This window comes from Leptodactylus fuscus, chromosome 4 (assembly GCF_031893055.1).
Source record: "Leptodactylus fuscus isolate aLepFus1 chromosome 4, aLepFus1.hap2, whole genome shotgun sequence".
Classification (NCBI taxonomy): Eukaryota; Metazoa; Chordata; class Amphibia; order Anura; family Leptodactylidae; genus Leptodactylus; species Leptodactylus fuscus.
The window spans coordinates 210,265,570-210,288,680 of record NC_134268.1 but is presented as its reverse complement, the minus strand read 5'-3'; the positions used below and the strand labels follow the sequence as shown (position 1 = coordinate 210,288,680).

At 42.6% G+C, this 23,111-nt stretch overlaps 1 protein-coding gene across 2 annotated transcripts in view; it reads left to right on the top strand.

The window, feature by feature from the left end:
- ZNF804B (zinc finger protein 804B) overlaps nucleotides 1–23,111 on the top strand; it is a 326,053-nt gene that overhangs the window by 286,257 nt on the left and 16,685 nt on the right. For both annotated transcript variants that reach the window (XM_075271691.1, XM_075271692.1), the window contains exon 2: nucleotides 2,265–2,408. In XM_075271691.1, coding sequence (XP_075127792.1) covers nucleotides 2,265–2,408 — 144 coding nt within the window. The remainder of the gene's footprint in view (nucleotides 1–2,264; nucleotides 2,409–23,111) is intronic.

Below are 23,111 nucleotides of genomic sequence, written 5' to 3'. Positions count from 1 at the left end.
CCGTCATCCAGAGCTGTCAGAAATTAGATGGAAGGAGCAAAACAAGATGTGTAATTGAAACAAGTAGAAAGTAGTCAGGGTAGGAGGCTTCTTGTCTTAATCTAGACGGGGCTTTTAAGACGTATGTCTTGATCACGAAAGCATTAAACATGTAGAGATGTTAACTCTTATTTGTACACAAATCAAATGAAATCAAACAAGCTTTATTGGCACGTCCGAATAGATATTTGGCATTGCCAAAGCTAGTAAAGTGGGGGGGGAGTTGGAGTCGGGGGGTGAGTTTTGGGTTTGAGGAGGTGGCGGGGTTGATTTGGGGTATAACAGTCCGTGGAGTCTCATCTTCCTCTTAGTTGGTGACCACTATATGGGGAGGTGGGGTGGGGTTGGTGGTTTGGGGTATAACAGTCCGTGGAGTCTCATCTTCCTCTTAGTTGGTGACTGCTATATGGGGAGGTGGGGTGGGTGGTTTGGGGTATAACAGTCTGTGGAGTCTCATCTTCCTTTTAGTTGGTGACCGCTATATGGGGAGGTGGGGTGGGGTGGGTGGTTTGGGGTATAACAGTCCGTGGAGTCTCATCTTCCTCTTAGTTGGTGACTGCTATATGGGGAGGTGGGGTGGGTGGTTTGGGGTATAACAGTCCGTGGAGTCTCATCTTCCATCATATTAGAATATTTTCATTTGACGTGCAATATCTACGGCTAGATCTTCATGACAGTATGCAATGGGAAATTTTGGAAAACAAATTGGATTGGTTATTTTGTCAACCAGTCTGTTATAGTCTAAGAGTTGGATACTTGGCAGTAAGGGGAGGCAGATCGGGCACTTTTTTGTTACTATTTTGTATTCTTTATGTTGGTGCGTGTAACTGGTAAATTTTGGGGAAAAAAAATGTAGTAACCACATTTTTTAACCAAATTGTTGCAGCCTAAGAGTTGGATATTTGACAGTATCGGGAGGCAGACCGGACACGTCTTTATTACTATGTATTATTCTTTATTTTGGTACATGCTGCGCTACATTTGGAAACGTAAAAAAATTTCAAAAATATTTTGGCCATTGTGATGTATTGAGAGATGAGAGGATATGAGTGATATTTCACGTATGGATGGGGCACATATAATGGCTCTCTCTTCATCTATACAAAATGGCTCCATCACTGATGGTGACGATAGGGAATACAGAGACTTAAACCGGGATTTTGTTGAATGGTGTCAGTGGAACCAGCTCAGGATTAATGCTGGGAAGACCAAGGAGATGGTGGTGGACTTTAGTAAACGGAGAGGTGCTCCGACCCCGGTGGAGATCCAAGGAACATGCATTGAGATAGTCAGGACCTATAAGTACCTGGGCGTGCTCCTCAATAATAAACTAGACTGGGCTGATCACCTGGAGGCGCTGCACAGAAAGGGCCACAACAGACTCTACCTGCTCAGGAGGCTGAAGGCCTACGGAGTCCAGGGGACTCTTCTTAGGGCCTTCTTCAACTCTGTGGTTGCTTCAGCCATCTTTTTTGGTGTGGCCTGCTGGGGGAACAGTATATCAACCAGGGACAGAAATAGACTAGACAGGCTGATCAGAAGGGCCAGCTCTGTCCTGGGGAGCCCCTGGACCCAGTACAGGTGGTGGGTGACAGAAGGATACTGTCTGTGGTGACCTCCATGCGGGAGAACAAATCCCACCCCATGTATGAGACCTTTATGGGACTTGGCAGCAGTGTAAGTGACCGCCCGCTTCACCCCAAGTGTGAGAAGGAGCTATCGCAAGTCCTTTCTCCCAACCGCGACCAGGCTGTATAATCTACATCAGACCAAGCGGAGATCACTCTGCACAGAGAACTAAATGATCCTGAAGTCTTCCTTCTTTCACCTCTTCCTTAGCTGCTATGGACTCCTAGTATATCTTCTCTTCTCAGCATATGTGTGCCTACGTCTGTAATATATTACTGTGTATTATCCTGTATCTGTATTACTAGGCTGCTGTAACATGCTGAAATGTCCCCACTGTGGGACTATTAAAGGATTATCTTATCTTATTTAGAAATATGCCATATGGTATAGGAGTGTAGCCACAACACCTTAAAAAACAAAATTGTTCTGGATGGAATATTTAAAAATAATTTAAAAAAATTGAAAAATTTGAAATTCCAAAAATATACATTCAAGACTGTTCTAATTGATAATAAATTTCCTTGATGTATTGCACCCTCAGTGTCATATTTTAGAAGGAAAATATCGACATTCTTTTCTTTTCTGTTTCCTTGCAGGGCTATGCGGAAAAGGGAAAAAGCATAGCGAATGCTCTGGAGGATTTGAAGGCTAATTTCTATTGTGAATTATGTGACAAGCAATACCACAAGCACCAGGAGTTTGACAACCATATTAATTCTTATGACCACGCTCACAAACAGGTAAGCCGGGAAATTCATGCTTACCGGTGACCCATTAATATCTCTATCCAAAAACATCACTGAGATCTCCTGCCGGGGAAGGGTCAAAGCTACGCAGTTGGAATTAATTTTTTTCCCTCTATTTTAATGAATCATCTTACATATTACTTTGCAGCATCAGATGCTTCTTTTCAGCCTGCTGATATTAAATCAGTCAAAAAATAGAGAATGTTTTTGCTTTAGGAAATACGCCGCCGGCTTCGCACACGACTGTGAACTTTGGAGTGGTGGCTGAGAATAATTACATAGTCTCTCTTAAATAAATTCTTTATTTTTTGGAGAATATCCGTCAAATCTAGGATTGAGCCGATCTTGAGATTTCAAGATCGATTTTAAAATCCAATTTCCGATCAGTTTCCAGCCGAACCCGATTGTGAAATTTGCTCAATCGCCGATCGGAATCCGATCTTTCCCGATCCTGATCACTCAACCCTAGTCAATGCTTCTCTATGAGAAAAGTCACTTTTAGGATTGAGCTGATCTTGATATGACCTCCAACCTCGATCCTGCTGGAAAAGATCGGGATCGGAATTCCAATCGCGATTGTAAAATTTACTCGATCGCCAATCGGAATCCAATCTTTTCCGATCCCAATCGCTCAACCCAAGTCAATGCTTCTCTATGGGAAAAGTCACTTTTAGGGTTGAGCCGATCTTGAGATAACCTCCGACCTAGAGCCTGCTAGAAAAGATCGGGATCGGAATTCCGATCGTGATCGTAAAATTTACTCGATTGCCAATCAGAATCCGATCTTTTCCGATCCCGATCGCTCAACCCTAGTCAAATCAAAATAATTTTTTAGTTATTTTTTAGAAATTTTTCATTTTTTTTTTTTTTTTTGCAATTATAGTAAACCAGTGAATCTTATTGGGTTGTGACATATTTTATTTTCAAAAGTTATAAGAATTACAATTTTATAAAATTATTGCCAACATATTTATTCAAAATGGAAACCAATTAAAGGGATAGGCTTATCACGGACAACCCCTTTAATGGAACAAAAAAAATGGGACCCTATAACCTCGGCTCAAACCCATCAGTGAGAGCAAATATATGACGTCCATATAGCCTTATAGGGCATGTAAACAGGCACTGTCCTGATGAGAAAACATACTTAAAGGGGTCTTTCCTAGTTTGGAAGAAAATTAGTCAAGTGAAAAATGGTGTAAAACAAAACAAAAAAACTCACAAATTCTGCTCTTTTTCCAATGAACCTGGTCCAATGGTCAGCACCAGTCTTGTTTTCCTTAACTGCAGCAATACCTTCCCCATCCATCCACAAGACCACTGTAGGCAGTCATTGATTTCAGCAGTCTGGTGCCGTGTACCAAGGACTCCAGCGATTGGCTGCAGACAGCACAAATTTTTGGTGACTTAGAGGGGTTGTCTAAGGATTGGAGCAACCCATGAGGCATACTTACCTGTCATCGGGACTTGTCTACTGCCAGTATCCATTCATGTGGGAGGCTCAGAACCGGTGACATTTGTGAGTGATGTCATCAGTCTTACCCCACTGACCAATGAGCCAACTGATTGGTCTCAACGGTCAAGTTGAGGTCAGGATTTCAGGCAATGAGACCCAGATGTGAACTTGAGCAGACATTGGCAGCAAACAATGGAGTGCTGGGCACAGTTGAGTATGCTCTGTCTACTTTACCTCTCCAAGCCACCCCATGAGTTGTTCCAGTTCTCAGACTCTCTAAGAGATTTTAAAGGGAGTGTCACCAGAACCCAGCAAATCAATTCAGCCCCGTAGATAGATGGGTTAGGGTCACCTGAATCATACTGCGTTTACCCCTCATTCATGTGACCCTAGCCTATCTATCTCCTGGATTGGTATGCTGGGTTCTGCTGACAGACTTCCTTTAAGGGTACTTTAAGACCACATATGTTCTATTAATGAAACATTTGTATTGGAAAAACTCCCATTTATACTTTAGGCCACGTACGAGTTCAGTGTGTTTTCCACGATTTTCCCATACCCATTCGTTTTTGTCAACCCACGAACATGAACGTACATGGATCAGTGTGTGGGCCGACAGTCTGGACTAAAAAACTCAGTTTCTGTCCAGTTTTACGGCCACGCTTCCACTGCCACCAATGTTCAGTCATGACCAGCGGTCCACACACAGTCATGGGCCATTAGCCTTTAACTGATTGAAAAAAATGATGCCATTGAGTGTCCCCCATCCAACATAGGTTAAAAAAACATGTAACTTAACAGGCTCAACCAAAAGGAAGGGTAGTGCAGGACACTTGTATAGTGTTCAGTCTAGACACTGCTACCCTGCTTATCCTTATCTTGGAGACAGTGCAACCATGAGCATATTCCTAGGCTTCCATTGGGCTACAAGCCTCAGCGCCAGCATCCATAGGTCATGCCAATAGGTTTAATCCAACAACAGCAAGAAAACCTTGTCTAACAAAAGGAAGTGAGATGTAATTTACCCAAGGAACCCACCGTTGCTGATTTCTCCTCTGCATATAATTACTAGTGTAATTGTATAATTGCGAATATCATAAACCTCACATCATTTTTGTAATTTGGAATTTTTGCACAGCAAATACATGTAACATATAATTTGATTTCCGCCAAAGGTTGCCGCGCATTGTTCTGTAATTGAGAACATTGCAAAATCAGCTAAATGTCTTTTTCTTCTATTGACCCTTGTGCGGCGTTTGATGCGGACCTGCCTTCAGCGGAGTTAATTATAGCATATCATAGAACGTTCTATGGAACGCAAAATAAATACAACTGCTTTACTGACCTTCTTTTAAGCGAAGGAATTTTACAGATCACTACACTAGATTGCACATTGTCCTTTTACACTTCTCTTCCAGCCACCGTGAACAGTTCGGGAACACCCTGTTATAGACATAGAGCCTGCATTTGTTTGCCCAGTCATGTTTAAAAGGGGATATCCAGCTTTTTGAAAGGAGTGACTATCCATAAGACACCAATTTTGGGATCTATGGGGACCCCTGCAGATCAGATGTTTGTCCATGCCAGTGCAAGCTGCAGTGCTCACTCGCCACATTTATTTCTAGTGGTGGTTGCAAGTACTGCAGTGGTGGTTCCATAGACTTGAGTAGGACAATCACTGCAGTACCCTCAACCACCACTAATCAAACTACACAGAATGAGAAATGCAACTCATACCAGCATGGGGAGGCAGATGATCTACAGGGGTTCTAGATTTCGGACTTCGGACATCAATTTAGAAAATCTGAATAACCCCTATAAAGAGGACCTTTCACCACCTCCACCAACTCCAACACTTGGAATCCTTCAATAGATGCCCCAGTTGGATTTTTTTCTCTTGTCTCTATCAATCCCAAATTATTGGTGCTGATAGTGTCAACACCCAATCACCCAATATGTTAATTAGGCTCTCTACTGTCAAGTGGGTGGTGTGTTTGTTCCTTGACAGTAGAGAGCTTCATTGGCATATTGGGTGCTGAAACTGTCCAATTGCTCAGGAATGGTGTGGGGTAGACAAAGAACTCCAAAAGTGCCAGAATCAATAGAGCTGCACCTTTTAATGCATGCAAGGCATTGGAGTTGGGGAAGGTCAAGAAAGTTGCTCCCTAAAGACTGTTTAAAGGCTGGACATTGACTTGTAGCCACCTACTTGAGACAGTTTTCTATTCTCTAGTTTGGATATTTCCTTGGGAACTTTGTTCTAAAGATTTCCAACTAGCTTGATGCCCACAACTGAAATCAATAAATCCAATGAATATCTAACCAGGACCTTACTTTGTACAGAGGTGGTAAAGAAAGATGGGTGTCTCTATGGGAAAATATTTTTCAGGGACCCCTGGACTCCTAGCCTCATAGATAAGTGTAATGGTAGGAGTCAGTCTACCTGCAGTGTGGTTAAGACAGGTTAAAAATGGAGTTTCATAGCCAATACAGCTTTAGGTAAGGCAGAGAATGATTATAAGGATTCCTTATGTAATACTTCACTTCTCCTGTAGGAGCACTGTGGGGAAGATAAACACTTGTTGAGCTCCCCTGCAGATCATTGCTTAGCAATGGAGGATTTAGTAGTTGGAGAATCTTTCATTGGCCGATTTTCAAGGGACTCTACTAGCAAAAAGAAATTGTTTTAAGCATCTATTTAGAAGAGAGGACATGTGACAACCCCTTTAATAAATTCCAATATACAGTGCCTACAAGTAGTTTTCAACCCCCTGCAGATTTAGCAGGTTTGATAAGATGCAAATAAGTTAGAGCCTTCAAACTTCAAACAAGAGCAGGATTTATTAACAGATGGATAAATCTTACAAACCAAAAAGTTATGTTGCTCAGTTAAATTTTAATAAATTTTAAACATAAAAGTGTGGGTCAATTATTATTCAACCCCTAGGTTTAATATTTTGTGGAATAACCCTTGTTTGCAATTACAGCTAATAATCGTCTTTTATAAGACCTGATCAGGCCGGCACAGGTCTCTGGAGTTATCTTGGCCCACTCCTCCATGCAGATCTTCTCCAAGTTATCTAGGTTCTTTGGGTGTCTCATGTGGACTTTAATCTTGAGCTCCTTCCACAAGTTTTCAATTGGGTTAAGGTCAGGAGACTGACTAGGCCACTGCAACACCTTGATTTTTTCCCTCTTGAACCAGGCCTTGGTTTTCTTGGCTGTGTGCTTTGGGTCGTTGTCTTGTTGGAAGATGAAATGACGACCCATCTTAAGATCCTTGATGGAGGAGCGGAGGTTCTTGGCTAAAATCTCCAGGTAGGCCGTGCTATCCCTCTTCCCATGGATGCGGACCAGATGGCCAGGCCCCTTGGCTGAGAAGCAGCCCCACAGCATGATGCTGCCACCACCATGCTTGACTGTAGGGATGGTATTCTTGGGGTCGTATGCAGTGCCACCCAGTCTCCAAATGTCACGTGTGTGGTTGGCACCAAAGATCTCGATCTTGGTCTCATCAGACCAGAGAACCTTGAACCAGTCTGTCTCAGAGTCCTCCAAGTGATCATGAGCAAACTGTAGATGAGCCTTGACATGACGCTTTGAAAGTAAAGGTACCTTATGGGCTCGTCTGGAACGGAGACTATTGCGGTGGAGTACGTTACTTATGGTATTGACTGAAACCAATATCCCCACTGCCATGAGATCTTCCCGGAGCTCCTTCCTTGTTGTCCTTGGGTTAGCCTTGACTCTTCGGACAAGCCTGGCCTCGGCACGGGAGGAAACTTTCAAAGGCTGTCCAGGCCGTGGAAGGCTAACAGTAGTTCCATAAGCCTTCCACTTCCGGATGATGCTCCCAACAGTGGAGACAGGTAGGTCCAACTCCTTGGAAAGGGTTTTGTACCCCTTGTGACCCTCCACGATCTTGTCTCTGATGGCCTTGGAATTCTCCTTTGTCTTTCCCATGTTGACCATGTATGAGTGCTGTTCACAAGTTTGGGGAGGGTCTTAAATAGTCAGAAAAGGCTGGAAAAAAAGATAATTAATCCAAACATGTGAAGCTCATTGTTCTTTGTGCCTGAACTACTTCTTAATACTTTAGGGGAACCAAACAGAATTCTGGTGGTTTGAGGGGTTGAATAATAAATGACCCTCTGAATAAACTTTTCACAATTAAAAAAAAATTAAACAAAGAAATAACATTCTTTTTTGCTGCAGTGCATTTCACACTTCCAGGCTGATCTACAGTCCAAATGTCACAATGCCAAGTTAATTCCGAATGTGTAAACCTGCTAAATCTGCAGGGGGTTGAATACTACTTGTAGGCACTGTATGAGCTTATTGTAAATATTATCATAGGATTGACTGAGCTCATGGGTACAATAGTGGACGGGTCATGCGCAGTTGTCCTAGCTTGCTCTAGTTTGTCTTGCATGCCATAGTAGCATAGCACTGGTATATATACCGGTACATACTGTATATCAATGGTGTTGGACATAGTAACTTGTGGTTTCCTGTAGCCCCAAGTACTAAGACACTAAAACTAATGAGAAGAAAACTTGACAAAAGTCCCTTGGGAGTATTCTAGCTACTCGGGTGACAACATTCAATTAAATAAACCTTAAAGCAAGCCACACTGTATGTGTATAAGTAGGGTAGGGGATTCTCTCCGCTTAGCTCTTCTTCAATTGCTCAATAAAACCCTAGGATAGTCATCATCATAGAGCTTCAAAAGTTTGTATTGCCCAACTTTAGTTCCAAGCTGAAAACTTACAGCAACAATCTGAAGGATAGTAAACCATCAGCAAAAATAATATTATATGTAATTATATAGTTGCTTTAAAAAAAAATATATATATAAAATTAAATAAATCATCAGAAGCAACATGAGGCTTTAGCCTAAATGAGGTTTCTGGGCTTCCACATGATCACCAGATCATAAGTAGTTATTTTTTGTTATCATGGTTTTTCCCAGTTCTGTGCAGCACCTTAGTTTTATTGCCGCTAGAGCTTGCTGTGAGTGGATTTACCAATAGTTCCCATGATTCCTTTTCTTTCTCCCAGACATTGCCTCTATTTATAACTGCCCCTCTACTGTAAGGTATTGCACTTATAACCCCCTGTCTGCATGAGGACAGATCCTATCCTTCTGGTCTCCAGTCTGTAGCTCTTTACCTGTTGCACTTTTGTTTTGCACATTGCACCAGGTGCAAACCTTAACTGCATGTTTGCATGCTCTCCCTGTATCTTCTATGGGTGTTCCAGTTTCCTTCCACACAAAGGTTAATTTGTCATTTAGATCGTGGGCCCCAATAGAGACAGGAACGGCTAAGAGAGAGAACAACTGAAGAAGATGTTGGTGCTGTATAAATAAATTACAATTCTTAGCAATCCCTAGTAGCCTCCGGCTGTCAGACTGTGAGTTGTAATTGTGCCAAAAGCTGGAGAGCGCTGGTCTAGGGGGACAGAGTTTTTGAGTTTTCACAATATATTAAGTAGAAAAAAAATCTCCAATTCACTTCTGTTGGATTTACGGAAACAGAGCGGCGCCGCCTGCCGAGACTCTGATGGTTGGACTAACAGCAAGCTATTCCAACCTTGGCCATGATCTGCCAAGATGGGAGTAATTCTTTAAGTAAATCTCTATAGACTCTCCATTTAGAGCCAGGGTCACAAATTCAATGAAATTTGACAGGATGAACAGCTCGAAGTTGGAACCCATCGTAAATCATCGTAGGATCCAGTGCATGGCGCAAGCGTGATATACAAACACTTTCATAGTTTATTTTTTCGGTCAACTTTCTACTGGTGGTTTGTAGACAGATCGAGTCCCGACTAGGCACATAAAGCCATAAATCAATTTTTATAAGGATGCGTGCAGTGTCCTACGTGAGATCCTCCGCAACACTCCAATATTGACATTATCATGGTCTGGAGGAGCTCAGTATTTTTTTTAGACTCCTTTTTAGATAGTGACTAGAGCGCCGATCATCAGAGACAAAGTTCTGACTTTGGGTCCTCCACACTGAAGACCACTCAAACACTCAAGACACTCAAGACACTCCAATTCAAGACCTTGGGTTTTCCTTGGTTCTTACAGCGTGATGTCCTGGTCATCACCAACCAAGACATCTGTAAGCAAGTAGCAACTTTTAGAACTATTATTATTATGATTATTGCCCTATATCGGTGCTCTTATAGTAAAACTAATCAAATTTGCCAACTTAATATTCTGCAAAATTGACAATTTTTTAGATAAAAATTTACTCTGAGGTGTCACCCCCATCCCCAAACTGCTCCTGGCAAATAATAAAAAGTGAATTGCACACCAAGGAATGAGCATTTACTGTACACAAATTATATCCCATACCGAATTGTAAGTGGGCACACCCTAAAATAAATATTTTAACTAAGAATTCTGCATCTAGCACTAGGAGTGGCAGACTACATATGGATTACTCCTATGGAAAGCATTAGGAGCTATAGAAATCTGTATATAGAGGGTTCACCCTACTGGCTGCAGAATTTTTGTTGCGCCCTAAGGCTGTGGGAAATCTTTGGCCGTGTGCGGGCCTTTGGCCGTGACTAAATGGCACGGCCAGCACATGGATGCCCATGCTTCCTATTCTTTGAATGAATGGGACCAGGGAAGCACGGCCACAAAATTGGACAGGAGTTGGACCTGTCCTGAGTTTTGCGGCCCGGACTGGGACCGTTAGAAAGTAATAGGTCTGGAAAAAAAGCCCAGATAGTACAATGAACCCTAACTATGGTCATCTGTACAGATGAGCGAATAGTATTCGAAACTCTAGTTTCGAATACCTCGCTCCATAGGAATTAATGGGAGCAGCCGGCGCCGGTGCTTAACCCCTTGCTGTTCACCCACTCCCATTCATTCCTATGGGAGTGAGGTATTCAAAACTATGTTTCGAATACTATTCGATTCAACACTAGTCATTTGCAATGGGTCTTAAAGGGAGTCACCAGAACCCAACATATCACCCCATCCTGCAGGTAGATAGGTTAGGGTCGTCTGAATCAAACAGTGTTTTCTCGTTGTGACTTGGGCTTTTGTTACTGAATTATCCTCGCTTTCTATCCACTACACCACCAGGTTGACTTGATGAAGACACCAGATCGGGTGTCGAAACGCGTTGCCATTAAACCAATAAAGAATTTTAAGCTTTCAGCAATGCAATGTTATTCCTGGATTTTTTTTGTTTTCTGTCGCTGAATTATCCGTTATTCTTAGCCTTTTGGAGTACCAAGTACTAGAGATGAGCGAACAGTAAAATGTTCGAGGTTCGATATTCGTTTCGAGTAACCCCTCAATATTTGACTACTCGAATCGAATATCGAACCCTATTATAGTCTATGGGGGGAAAATGCTCGTTTCAGGGGTAGGCAACGTTCGATCAAATTATACTTACCAAGTCCATGAGTGAGGGTCGGGCTGGATCCTCCGAGAAGTCTTCTCCTTGCAGTGTCCCTGCGGCGTCTTCCGGCTCTTCATTCACTCTGCCCGCACTACAAGCGGACATGCGCAGTCGGCTCTGCCCAGGCCCGATGCCTGGCAGAGTGAATTCAGAGCCAGAAGACGCTGCGGGGAAGCTGCACGGAGAAGACTTCTAAAGGTAGGAGAAGAACCAGTGTTGATTGGCTGACTGTATAGCATTCGGCCAATCAACGCTGGTTCTGCATCGAACTTTTACATTCGAACAGCGAGTGGTACTCGATCGAGTACGAATATTTCGAATACTGTAGCATTTGATCGAATACCTACTCGATCGAGTACTACTCACTCATCTCTACCAAGTACGTCTTTGGAGCAATAGTAACTCCCTCAGTGCTCCAAAGAGCCCATTTCCATATTGCAATATCGAAGGCAGCCATTCACAAGGAAAAAACAGGTGTTTAGTCCAATAAAAGTCATTTGAATATCCCTATCACACCAATTGTGAACCTTCTCTAGAACACGTATGAATTCTGAGAGGGGCGATGACCCGAGAAAATGTCACCCGAAATCACTTTTTTCATTTCGTAATGCTCGGCGCTCTCTCCCCGTATAGTCACTCCTTCCAAAAAGACTCACAAGCCTGGTTGGATTTAGAAAAAGCCATTACAGGTTACATCCAGATCCGTCGCCTCCTCAGTATTTCATCGCGGTGTTTATGTTTGCAAATTCAGCGCATACATCCATAAATTATTGCGCCGAGCTCACAATGGGTTTACAACCAATTATTTGCATACAGAACCATTTGGAAAAAAAAAACCTTTACAACAGCCAACGATGAGATGCATTCAAGTGATGCCAGGTTAGAGGGAGAAAAAAATTGGATTGTCAAATGCCACTGAACACAGCTTGGTGACTATTTGTATCTTCAGGCAGCATATTCCAGATTTAAATGTCAATTGATACAAGAGTTTATATTCAACCCACTAGTCTATGGGGTCCAATCTGCTCTACCGAAAGCCGCGCGCACCTGCTGCTCCGAAACATAGAGGCAAACCTTGTTAAAAATTGAGCGCCGAGCAAATAAATTATGATGGCGCCTCGTCGTTGGGAAGAGCGTGTTGTTTGCAATAATGAGATGCCTTTAATCATTAACTCTTATGAAAGCCTTCACCGATCATACCGAGGGCTCCCTTTAAACCAAGCGGCGAGATAAGCCAAAATTCGTCATTAACCGTTCAACGCTATGAAATTGCATTCAGCGCTCTTAAGACGTCAGACTAATTAATATGTAAATGGCCTATTTAACCTCTTTTATATGGAAACCCACGGGACGCTTAATTTCATAGTCGTTAATGCTAGTCCAATGTTGGCCGGGGCGATTGTTTTACATTGCATTAGGCGAGGAGTTGGAGATATAGTAGGATTCGAGGAGCGCTCAGACAAAAATGCAGATGAGGGAAGGTTTTTGGAATTTTTTAGAGATACGTTCTCTTTATTCTGAAAATTATAGTCTACGGAAAACTCAGATCTTTGGCCTTGAAAGCTATTGTGGGAAGGTTTCTGCTACCTCCTGGCCAGAGGACAAAGAGGTGGATGATGTTGTCCCTGAATACTGATCACTAGAAATAGGTGAGCCTTATGGTTATTGACGAGGTTCGCAGACCCCAGAGTATAATAAGGGGAGGCCAACGGAGGTGTCATAAAATAATACATAATGCCACTCACCTTCCCGCCTCCTTCATGGTGCCCATTACGTCATCTTCTTGGCTCTTCCAGGCTCTTGGGTGGTGTCCAAGGCCTATGCCTATGGTGACATCAACTTGCTTCATATGACTGCTGAGGAGCAATCGTAGGCATCAGCAGTCTCCCAGGGCTCATGACATTACCCAGAAGGCCAAAAGAGGACCACAATGGGAAGAAGCTCAGCAGAAGTAAGGGAAGGTGAACATCACTGGAGAGGAGGAGAGTGAAGGAGGTAGAAGCAGAAAACAAGGCTTACTATGATGCTGGAGCTATAGAAGAGATTTCTATCACAACCAAATTGCTTTAAATTAGTTAACGTCAGTACTTCTCCCTATATGTGTCCTGCATGATCCTGGGCTGTTCCTAAGTGATATAGTTATGGAGCAGATTCCTCTCTGCTTACTGTGTCTAGTCTAAGGCATGTAGTCTCCGTCTATCAACTTAGATCAAGCTGCAAATTAAAGATGGAGCCTGCAGAAGGGTGAGTGTAAAAAAAAATAATCACTAAATCTGTTATATAATGACTTATATAGTATCACTCCTCATGTATGCAGATATGGCAGCTTACCCTGAAATTACAGCATATCTGTCAATTTGCTCCGATATGAAAAGTGCCTAGTAGGGTTGAGCAATCAGGATCGGGAAAGATCGGATCCCGATCAGCGATCGAGCAAATTTCACGATCGGGATCGGCTGGAAAATGATCGGAAATCGGATTTTGAAATCTCAAGATCGGCTCAACCCTACTGTATATATAATATACAATTAGAGTTCAGCGATCGGGGTGTGGAAAGATCGGATACCGATTGGCGATCGAGCAAATTTCACAATCGCAATCGGAATTGGTTGGAAAATGATCGGACATCGGACTTTAAAATCAATCCTGAAATCTCAAGATAGGCTCAACGCTACTGCCTAGGCTTGTTACGTATATGCTGCTCGTTGCATCATAGAACATTTTCTGCTAGTATCTCTTATTCTCCGATCTTCTTGTAAGTCTTTTATCTGATTTTTTATTCCTGGTGTCAGTAGTATGAGATGCCCCCTACTCAAAGCCAGCCACAGTATTCTGGTACTATCTGCAGCCACAACTACCTAGTGTGTGCTGACTATAGACAGTAGTAGTTGTGGCAGTGCAATGTACCGCATGTCTAGGACACACAGGATAGTTGTGGCTGCAGATAGAGCCAGAGTACTGTAGCTGACTCCAAATAGGGAACATTAGAGGGTTAATACTAGAAGACATACGGAACATTCTGAAGAGAGACGGGTTACAACGAAGAGGTAAAGCAGTAACTAGGAAAGCAAACTCATTCCATCTCAGTGTATTGGCTGCCAGAGACAGCTTTGCTACCTACCAGAGGGGTCCTGACTCCTGGCATAGGTGTAGAATATAGGGACCAGACAGACTTGTATAAAGCACCAGAGGGTACAGGCAGAGGGATAGTCAGGAACAAGCCAAAGGTCAGTGGCAGATAAACAAGGTCTTAGACAAGCCAATGGGTCAGGGTGGGTGTCTCAGGTTCAGAAGTGGAGGACAGGCTGAGGTCATACATGGTTCGGCAGGAGAACAGAATCGGGATCAGATACATGGTCAACAAACAAGCCGAGGTCAATCAGCAATAATCCACATGCAGTGCAGTAAGGACCCGCGCAGAATCAGAAGCAGCAGATTCAGTATTGCTTGTGCATGCTTTAGAGAGCAGAAGTCGCCAGGGATTGGCTAAGGTGCACTCATTATACCTTATGGGCTGGAACAGGTGCTGCACAAAAGGGAACACACGGCTGCAGGGACTGAACTGGAGGCAAGTTGGTGGCTGCGTTTGTTAGGAGAGAGAGCTGGACAACAGGTGCAGACCATTACAGTTCGAAGAATCCATTGACAGTAAACAGATCACAATGAGACCCCCTGCTGGTAATCCCAGTAACCAGCTGTAATTGACAGGCAAAGGATGCTTTATTATGCTGCAGCGCCACCACAGGGGAAATGAAGCATTACATAGTGCCTATTAAAATCAATGATCGGTCTGGGGGACCTCCAGAGCAAAATCACTTTTAACTACGCTTTGGCAAAGATAAGACAATCTTAAAAGGTCACCACCACCAACTTGAAATTTCTAAATATCCTTGATATATAGCCTAGATATAACATACTGTATACATACATTACAGATAATAACATGGTAGGAAGGTAATGAGAACATCCTATCATAGTTTATGTCATACAAGGCGTAGCTTGGGTACTAAGGACCTGAAGATACATTAGTCTGGGGCGCTTTGGGCTCTCATCTTACACCCCAGGTTTGTTGAATGAGATACTTATACACAACCATTCTATAAATGTAGCTTTTGCTTCTTGTGAATGTAAATAAATGATTACATGGACTGCGTTTAGGCCCGACTGGTCGATAACACTCAGGAAATGCACATGACTTGAGTCATACATTCCTATATGAGCATGTCCATAGAACACAACATATATCCAAGGTGTCATCTGTTTCCAAGAAATTATTGACCTTAGCAGTCTATAAATACAGTCATTAGATCATGGTCATGCTAATTAATGTAATTGCAATTAGAGAATTGATACATGTACTGTCAGCTGCAGAAACACTAAGGGTTATGCATATACAGTTAGGGCCAGAAATATTTGGACAGTGACACAAGTTTTGTTATTTTAGCTGTTTACTAAAACATGTTCAGAAATATATATAATATGGGCTGAAAGTGCACACTCCCAGCTGCAATATGAGAGTTTCCACATCCAAATCGGAGAAAGGGTTTAGGAATCATAGCTCTGTAATGCATAGCCTCCTCTTTTTCAAGGGACCAAAAGTAATTGGACAATGGACTCTAAGGGCTGCAATTAACTCTGAAGGCCTCTCCCTCGTAAACCTGTAATCAATGAAGTAGTTAAAAGGTCTGGGGTTGATTCCAGGTGTGTGGTTTTGCATTTGGAAGCTGTTGCTGTGACCAGACAACATGCGGTCAAAGGAACTCTCAATTGAGGTGAAGCAGAACATCCTGAGGCTGAAAAAAAAAGAAAAAATCCATCAGAGAGATAGCAGACATGCTTGGAGTAGCAAAATCAACAGTCGGGTACATTCTAAGAAAAAAGGAATTGACTGGTGAGCTTGGGAACTCAAAAAGGCCTGGGCGTCCACGGATGACAGCAGTGGTGGATGATCGCCGCATACTTTCTTTGGTCAAGAAGAACCCGTTCACAAAATCAACTGAAGTCCAGAACACTCTCAGTGAAGTAGGTGTATCTGTCTCTAAGTCAACAGTAAAGAGAAGACTCCATGAAAGTAAATACAAAGGGTTCACATCTAGATGCAAACCATTCATCAATTCCAAAAATAGACAGGCCAGAGTTAAATTTGCTGAAAAACACCTCAAGAAGCCAGCTCAGTTCTGGAAAAGTATTCTATGGACAGATGAGACAAAGATCAACCTGTACCAGAATGATGGGAAGAAAAAAGTTTGGAGAAGAAAGGGAACGGCACATGATCCAAGGCACACCACATCCTCTGTAAAACATGGTGGAGGCAACGTGATGGCATGGGCATGCATGGCTTTCAATGGCACTGGGTCACTTGTGTTTATTGATGACATAACAGCAGACAAGAGTAGCCGGATGAATTCTGAAGTGTACCGGGATATACTTTCAGCCCAGATTCAGCCAAATGCTGCCAAGTTGATCGGACGGCGCTTCATAGTACAGATGGACAATGACCCCAAGCATACAGCCAAAGCTACCCAGGAGTTCATGAGTTCAAAAAAGTGCAACATTCTGCAATGGCCAAGTCAATCACCAGATCTTAACCCAATTGAGCATGCATTTCACTTGCTCAAATCCAGACTTAAGGCGGAAAGACCCACAAACAAGCAAGACCTGAAGGCTGCGGCTGTAAAGGCCTGGCAAAGCATTAAGAAGGAGGAAACCCAGCGTTTGGTGATGTCCATGGGTTCCAGACTTAAGGCAGTGATTGCCTCCAAAGGCTTCGCAACAAAATATTGAAAAAAAAATATATTTTGTTTGGGTTATGTTTATTTGTCCAATTACTTTTGAGCTCCTAAAATGTGGAGTGTTTGTAAAGAAATGTGTACAATTCCTACATTTTCTATCAGATATTTTTGTTCAGCCCTTCAAATTAAACGTTACAATCTGCACTTGAATTCTGTTGTAGAGGTTTCATTTCAAAACCAATGTGGTGGCATGCAGAGCCCAACTCGCGAAAATTGTGTCACTGTCCAAATATTTCTGGCCTAACTGTAAGAGAGTAGAGAAAGGAGAATAACCCGATGGATTGAGAGTGCAGCCGAGCTGCTTGCAATGTAGTGTAATGCAGGGAAGCTGCAGGAGGAAAGGGGTTAAACGGCTTCATTCATTTGCAAAATAGTTTGATATCACATAATAAAAAAATGCCATAAAAATGAGTATCAACAGGTTCCAGAACTTCTTTAAAGGGGTTTGTGATGAAAGGAGCCCCTCGAGTGTATGTATAGGTACTGAATGATATTGTTCATGCATATATTATTAGTGAATACAGTGTTTATGCATGTGTCATCAGTATATTACATTGGTATATATGTATACAAGTAATGTCAGTGGGGGTCAGTAGTGAAAATACCATCAAGACCATATATACTGCCAAGGCAGTCTTATTGCTTACAACTACTTGGCCATCAGAGACCCCCCTTCCTTTCTTCTACCAAACATGTCCCTCAAACAACTCACTTTCCCGCATGATTTAGAATGGAACGCTACGCCATTTCCTATCTGGCATAGATTTCCATTCTGGATCCAGGACCTCTGACAGATTTACGCAGAGGTAGGGTTGAGCCGATCTTGAGATTTTAGGATTGTTTTTATAATCCAATTTTCGATCAATTTCCAGCCGATCCCGATCGTGAAATTTGCTCGATCGCCAATTGGGATCCGATCTTTCCTGATCCTGATCACTCAACCCTAGTTACTTTATGTTTATGGAGTGGGGTTGAGCCGATCTTGAGATTTCAGGATTGTTTTTAAAATCTGATTTTCAATCATTTTCCAGCCGATCCCGATCGCGATTGTGAAATCCGATCTTTCCCTATCCCGATCGCGAGACCACAGCCTCTTCATAAGTCTCTCGATGCCTGTGCCAATCTGGTTGAGACCCCAAAAAACCAAACCACACATATCTGAAGACCAGCAACAGGACAGGGAGTCAATACTTTCCGGAAAACTAGAATACACCAAACACAGGGCACCAGAAACACGGAACACACTGGCTGGATCATAGGGAAGAGCGCAGGATGAGCACCCGATAACCAACACCAAACTGGTGAAACCAAGAATTCTCTCATGTATGGTCACCCAACCTACACCATGAAGCAACTGACCCAGGACCAGGTTCATTGGTAGGAGATGACAAACCTAGGAAGCGTCACAATGCCGCTATTATATAGTGCACTGTATGGGATTATATAGGGTTGTAACATGGACGTTTTATTTTGGTAATTTGCAAACTTTCTGCATTTTTTGACCTTCTAAGTTCTGACCTGACCCCGGTTTTATATTATTGTATAAGTTTGCATTTTATTCTACCTCTCATTCATTCCCCTGAGTTATTGTGTGGATCCACTGAGTGTTTCATAAATGTACATTGTGCGCTTGACATACGTGGGATGAACCAGTGTTTTATTTTGAGAATTAATTAACTTAATGTGAGGACTCGCACATAGAAAACAACTCCTGCCGGGAAATATGTACCTGTCTGAGAGAACAGTCAAAAAGAGCCGCGGGCTACAATGACAAATACCCATAATAATTATTTGTAGGGCTTAAACAATTTCGAGTGGTCTAAAACGACCTGGATAATGGACTCAAATAATAGGCAATCCTCACTATTAAGGACCACTTTGGGGCATTATGGATCTACCGGTTAAAAGCACGTCTCTTGTTTGCCGATTGCCGTCCATGTCTGGTCACAGTCAGGTAGTCGACGATTATTTGCCATTTGCACTTATCATCTGGTTCTTTTTCATGTATTGTGTCAAAGTGTTTTCTAAAAGCTCGGTGGTTAACTGGATTTTAAGAGGCGTCATTGAAATGATCAAAATTGTATCCCTGCAATGGAGTCTCGTATTGTTTCCTCGCCGTGCCCTTTCCATGGTCATTGTTATCATTGTTAACCATGTATTTTCTCACGAGAGATTAGACTCTATTATTCCCATTATGGCTAGAGATCGGCAATCGTTCCAAGATTAATTTGGCGAGCAAATGTATTCGTTTAGAACCAGATTAAAAATGAATTTTCCAAAAGTTTTTGGTTTAGAAGCTTCAGGTTTGCTACCCGTAAAACACTATTATACCCTGGTTTCTCTTTGAATGTGGGGCCCAGGGGAGGTGAGTAATAATAACACTTATACTCACCTTACCTCACCCTGGCATCCTCTTCTGGTCTCTTCTAGCCTGTGATTGGGCCTCAGTGGTCACATGGGGCATGCCAATTTCATGGAGCCTTGACCCAGCGCCATGAAGGTGGTGTGCCCCATGTGAAGTATTGACCCAATGGTGCATGAGGCCTGAAAAGGACATGGACATGACTGTTCAAACTTGTTTGGCCCAAACCAGAAGTGATATTATTATTCTCAGGGCTCTCTCTTCCAGAATATTATAAGTGGAAGACCGGGGGAAGGTGTGAAAACACAGATACTCACTTTTCCCTCACCTCTATTCTCATGCCATCCGGTGCTCCCTTGGGGGGTCCTATTCGGAAATTTTCCAACCTATTTTGGTCTTCTAGTTGATATCACAGTCCCAGGGAACTGTTGAAGTCTGTGAGAGAGTCTTAGTGATCATGTGGGGTGCGTCAACATTGTGTGCTTGAAAGAAAGCATCGTGAAATAAGTGCGCCTTGTGACTGCTGAGGCTCAATCACAGGCCTCGGTGTTCCTCTAGGGCCTGTAATATGCCTGGAGGCCAGAGATGAACAAAGAGGACGCCAGAGTATAATAGTGATTTGTTTTTGATTTGTTGACCCCCAAAATTTCAATTTCACCCAACCCAAAAACTTTTGGAAAATTCAGGTCAAATTCAGCTAGCTCCAAACTGGTTCACATATCTACAGGGATGTAACTACCAGGGTAGCAGCGGTAGCTGCTGCCACAGGGCCCAGGACATTAGGTGGGTCTCTGATGTGCTTCCCCTTCTATGGAGGCGGCTGTGAGCAGGAGGGAGATTGGTAAGTAAGTCCGTGGTCCCACGAACTCCACAAACACGGCTATCATTATACTCAGAGGTCTTTGCAGACCCCGAGTATAATGACTGAAGCCCTAGGGGAGTTGAGACAACATAAAAAACACTGTTACTTACCTCTCCCGGGCTCTGGCAGGCTTCGTACCTGGTGGTGATGTCACAGACGTCACGTGGGCCAGCGTCATTATGTTTCATAACAAATGTTCACCTTGGGGCCCTCACCATTCCTAGTTACGCCACTGAATATCTGCAACCACAACTATTGGATGCTCATACATAGACACATAGACACATAAGCAACTCCCAACAGAGTATCACAAAATTCTGTTTTTTCTCCCAAATCTCAAGGAAGAGGAAAAAGTATTGAAGGACACACCGATATAATCTTGCCATCCAGTATTCCAGTGAACGGTATCAACTAGAGCAGAATTTACTCTTTATAAGAATGGCCTCCCTTTATGGCAAGTACGCTGCCTGCTCTTGGTCTTGGCCTTGAACAGATTTCATCTTTTGTTATCAAATGTATTGAATCTGTTCCTTCTTTCTCACCTTGGAAAACACAAAAAAAATCATTAATTAAAACCTTGCACGTGGCATTTTGCAGAATGTGAATTTTATGATGTTCCAATTTCTAGTATTATATATTACTACCATATCATCTTTGTACCAAGTCCATAGAACGACTCCAAGAATCTGACGAGATATGGAATGATACGGGCCCAATCTCTGCATTAAGTATCACCACTGTAATACCCTTGACCGCCTTGGGTGTGACTTTTAATCCCTTTACGACCCTAGACCACCCTCAATTATATAATTCTACCAAATTTGTGCAATTTTTTCTAGGGAGCGCCCGGTGTAGTGGTGCTGTACTATTAACCTGTAGGGTACCGGTGGTAAATACTATATTGGTATTAAACATGTCTGCAATCTCAGAATTAATGGGAATTATATTATGGCCCATGTATGTAAAGTGATGGATAACAGACGCTGTAAAGTTTAACTTGACACTAAAATATTCCACGAGACTCAAAGTTAACTTGACATTTCCAGTGGCTTCGATTCTACTCTATGATAAGATTTCATCGAGCAGCAAGTTATCAGTGTCACATTAACATTTCCTACATCTGTACCCTTTAGGGAAAGTTTCCTGACTTTTGTTTCTATATCTACAATCCTACTTCTTGTCCCCAAAGAATAAACTGCTCAGAAACCGGTTCTCAAGGGACGTTGGTTCCTCTTCTGGTCTCTATAGTTCCACCTATAGGTCTTGCAAAATTCACCTTGTGAATATTCATGAGGTTCAGCCATCAGTTTCATTTCAGACCGATGTCATTCAGGAGTATAATTGTCATTCGTGGGTGCAAATCAACAAATTTTCAAATTTGACCAAATGTGAAATTTTGGGAAAATTAGTAAAAAAAACCCCCAAACCCTCACATGACAAACCCATTCATTCATCCCTAGTAGCTACCTATTGCTGGCACTATCGGGGGCGTACACAAGGGGGCGGTTTCAGGGTTAAACTACCCCTCTGTCAACACTGGTTGCCCCTCTCCAGATTGGTTGAACAGCAGCAATTTTATGGTAAATATTGATCACCTATATAATAGACGCATAACAAACTATTAACATGGTTACTGACCTCGACTGATCCGCCACTGCTCTGCCCTGACTCTGCCCATCCGCACTGCTTCCTGTTTCCTGCGTGAAATTCCGACACACCAACCCCCAAATTTTCAAATTTGACCAAATCTGAAATTTTTGGAAAATTAGTAAAATAAAAAAAAAAACCCTTACAAACTCATTCCTAGTAGTTACCTATTGATGGCACTATCGGGGACGTACACAAGGCGGCGGTTTCAGGGTTAAACTACCCCCTTGTCAACCCTGGTTGCCCCTCTCCAGATGGTTGAACAGCAGCGATTGTATGGTAGATTGTGAGCCCCATATAGGGAACACAACGTACATTTTTTCCCTATCAGTATGTCTTTGTAGAATGGGAGGAAATCCACACAAACACGGGGAGAACATACAAACTCCTTGCAGATGTTCCTGGAGGAATTCGAACCCAGGACTCCAGTGCTGCAAGACTGCAGTGCTAACCACTGAGCCACCGTGTTGCCCCCATATGGTACATATTCATCACCTATATATGAGATGCATAACAAACAATTAACATGGTTACTGACCTCTACCGATCCGCCACTGCTCTGCCCTGACTCTGCCGATCCTCACTACTTCCTGTTTCCCGCATGAAATTCCGTTCACACCAACCCCAAATTTTCAAATTTGATCAAATCTGATTTTTTTTGTAAAATTAGTAAACAAAACCCTCACTTTACAAACCCGTTCACGCATCCCTAATAGCTACCTATTGCTGGCACTATCGGGTGTATACACAAGGGGGCAGTTTAACGGTTAAACTGCCCCTTTGTCGACTCTGGCTGCCCCTCTCCTGAATTATGAAGTCCAGATTCTGGATAGCAGCGGGAAATATTCATCACTTAGAAATAAGATGCATAACAAATCATTAACATGGTTATTGACCTCTACCGATCCGCCATCATCCTGCCCCGGCTCTCATTGCTTCCTGTTTCCTAATTCCGACACACAGAAAATGCAACTTTAGCCAAACCTTGGCCAATGCTAATCCTATCTATAGATAGATAGATAGATAGATAGATAGATAGATAGATAGATAGATAGGAGATAGATAGATAGATAGATAGATAGATAGATAGATAGGAGATAGATAGATAGATAGATAGATAGATAGATAGGAGATAGATAGATAGA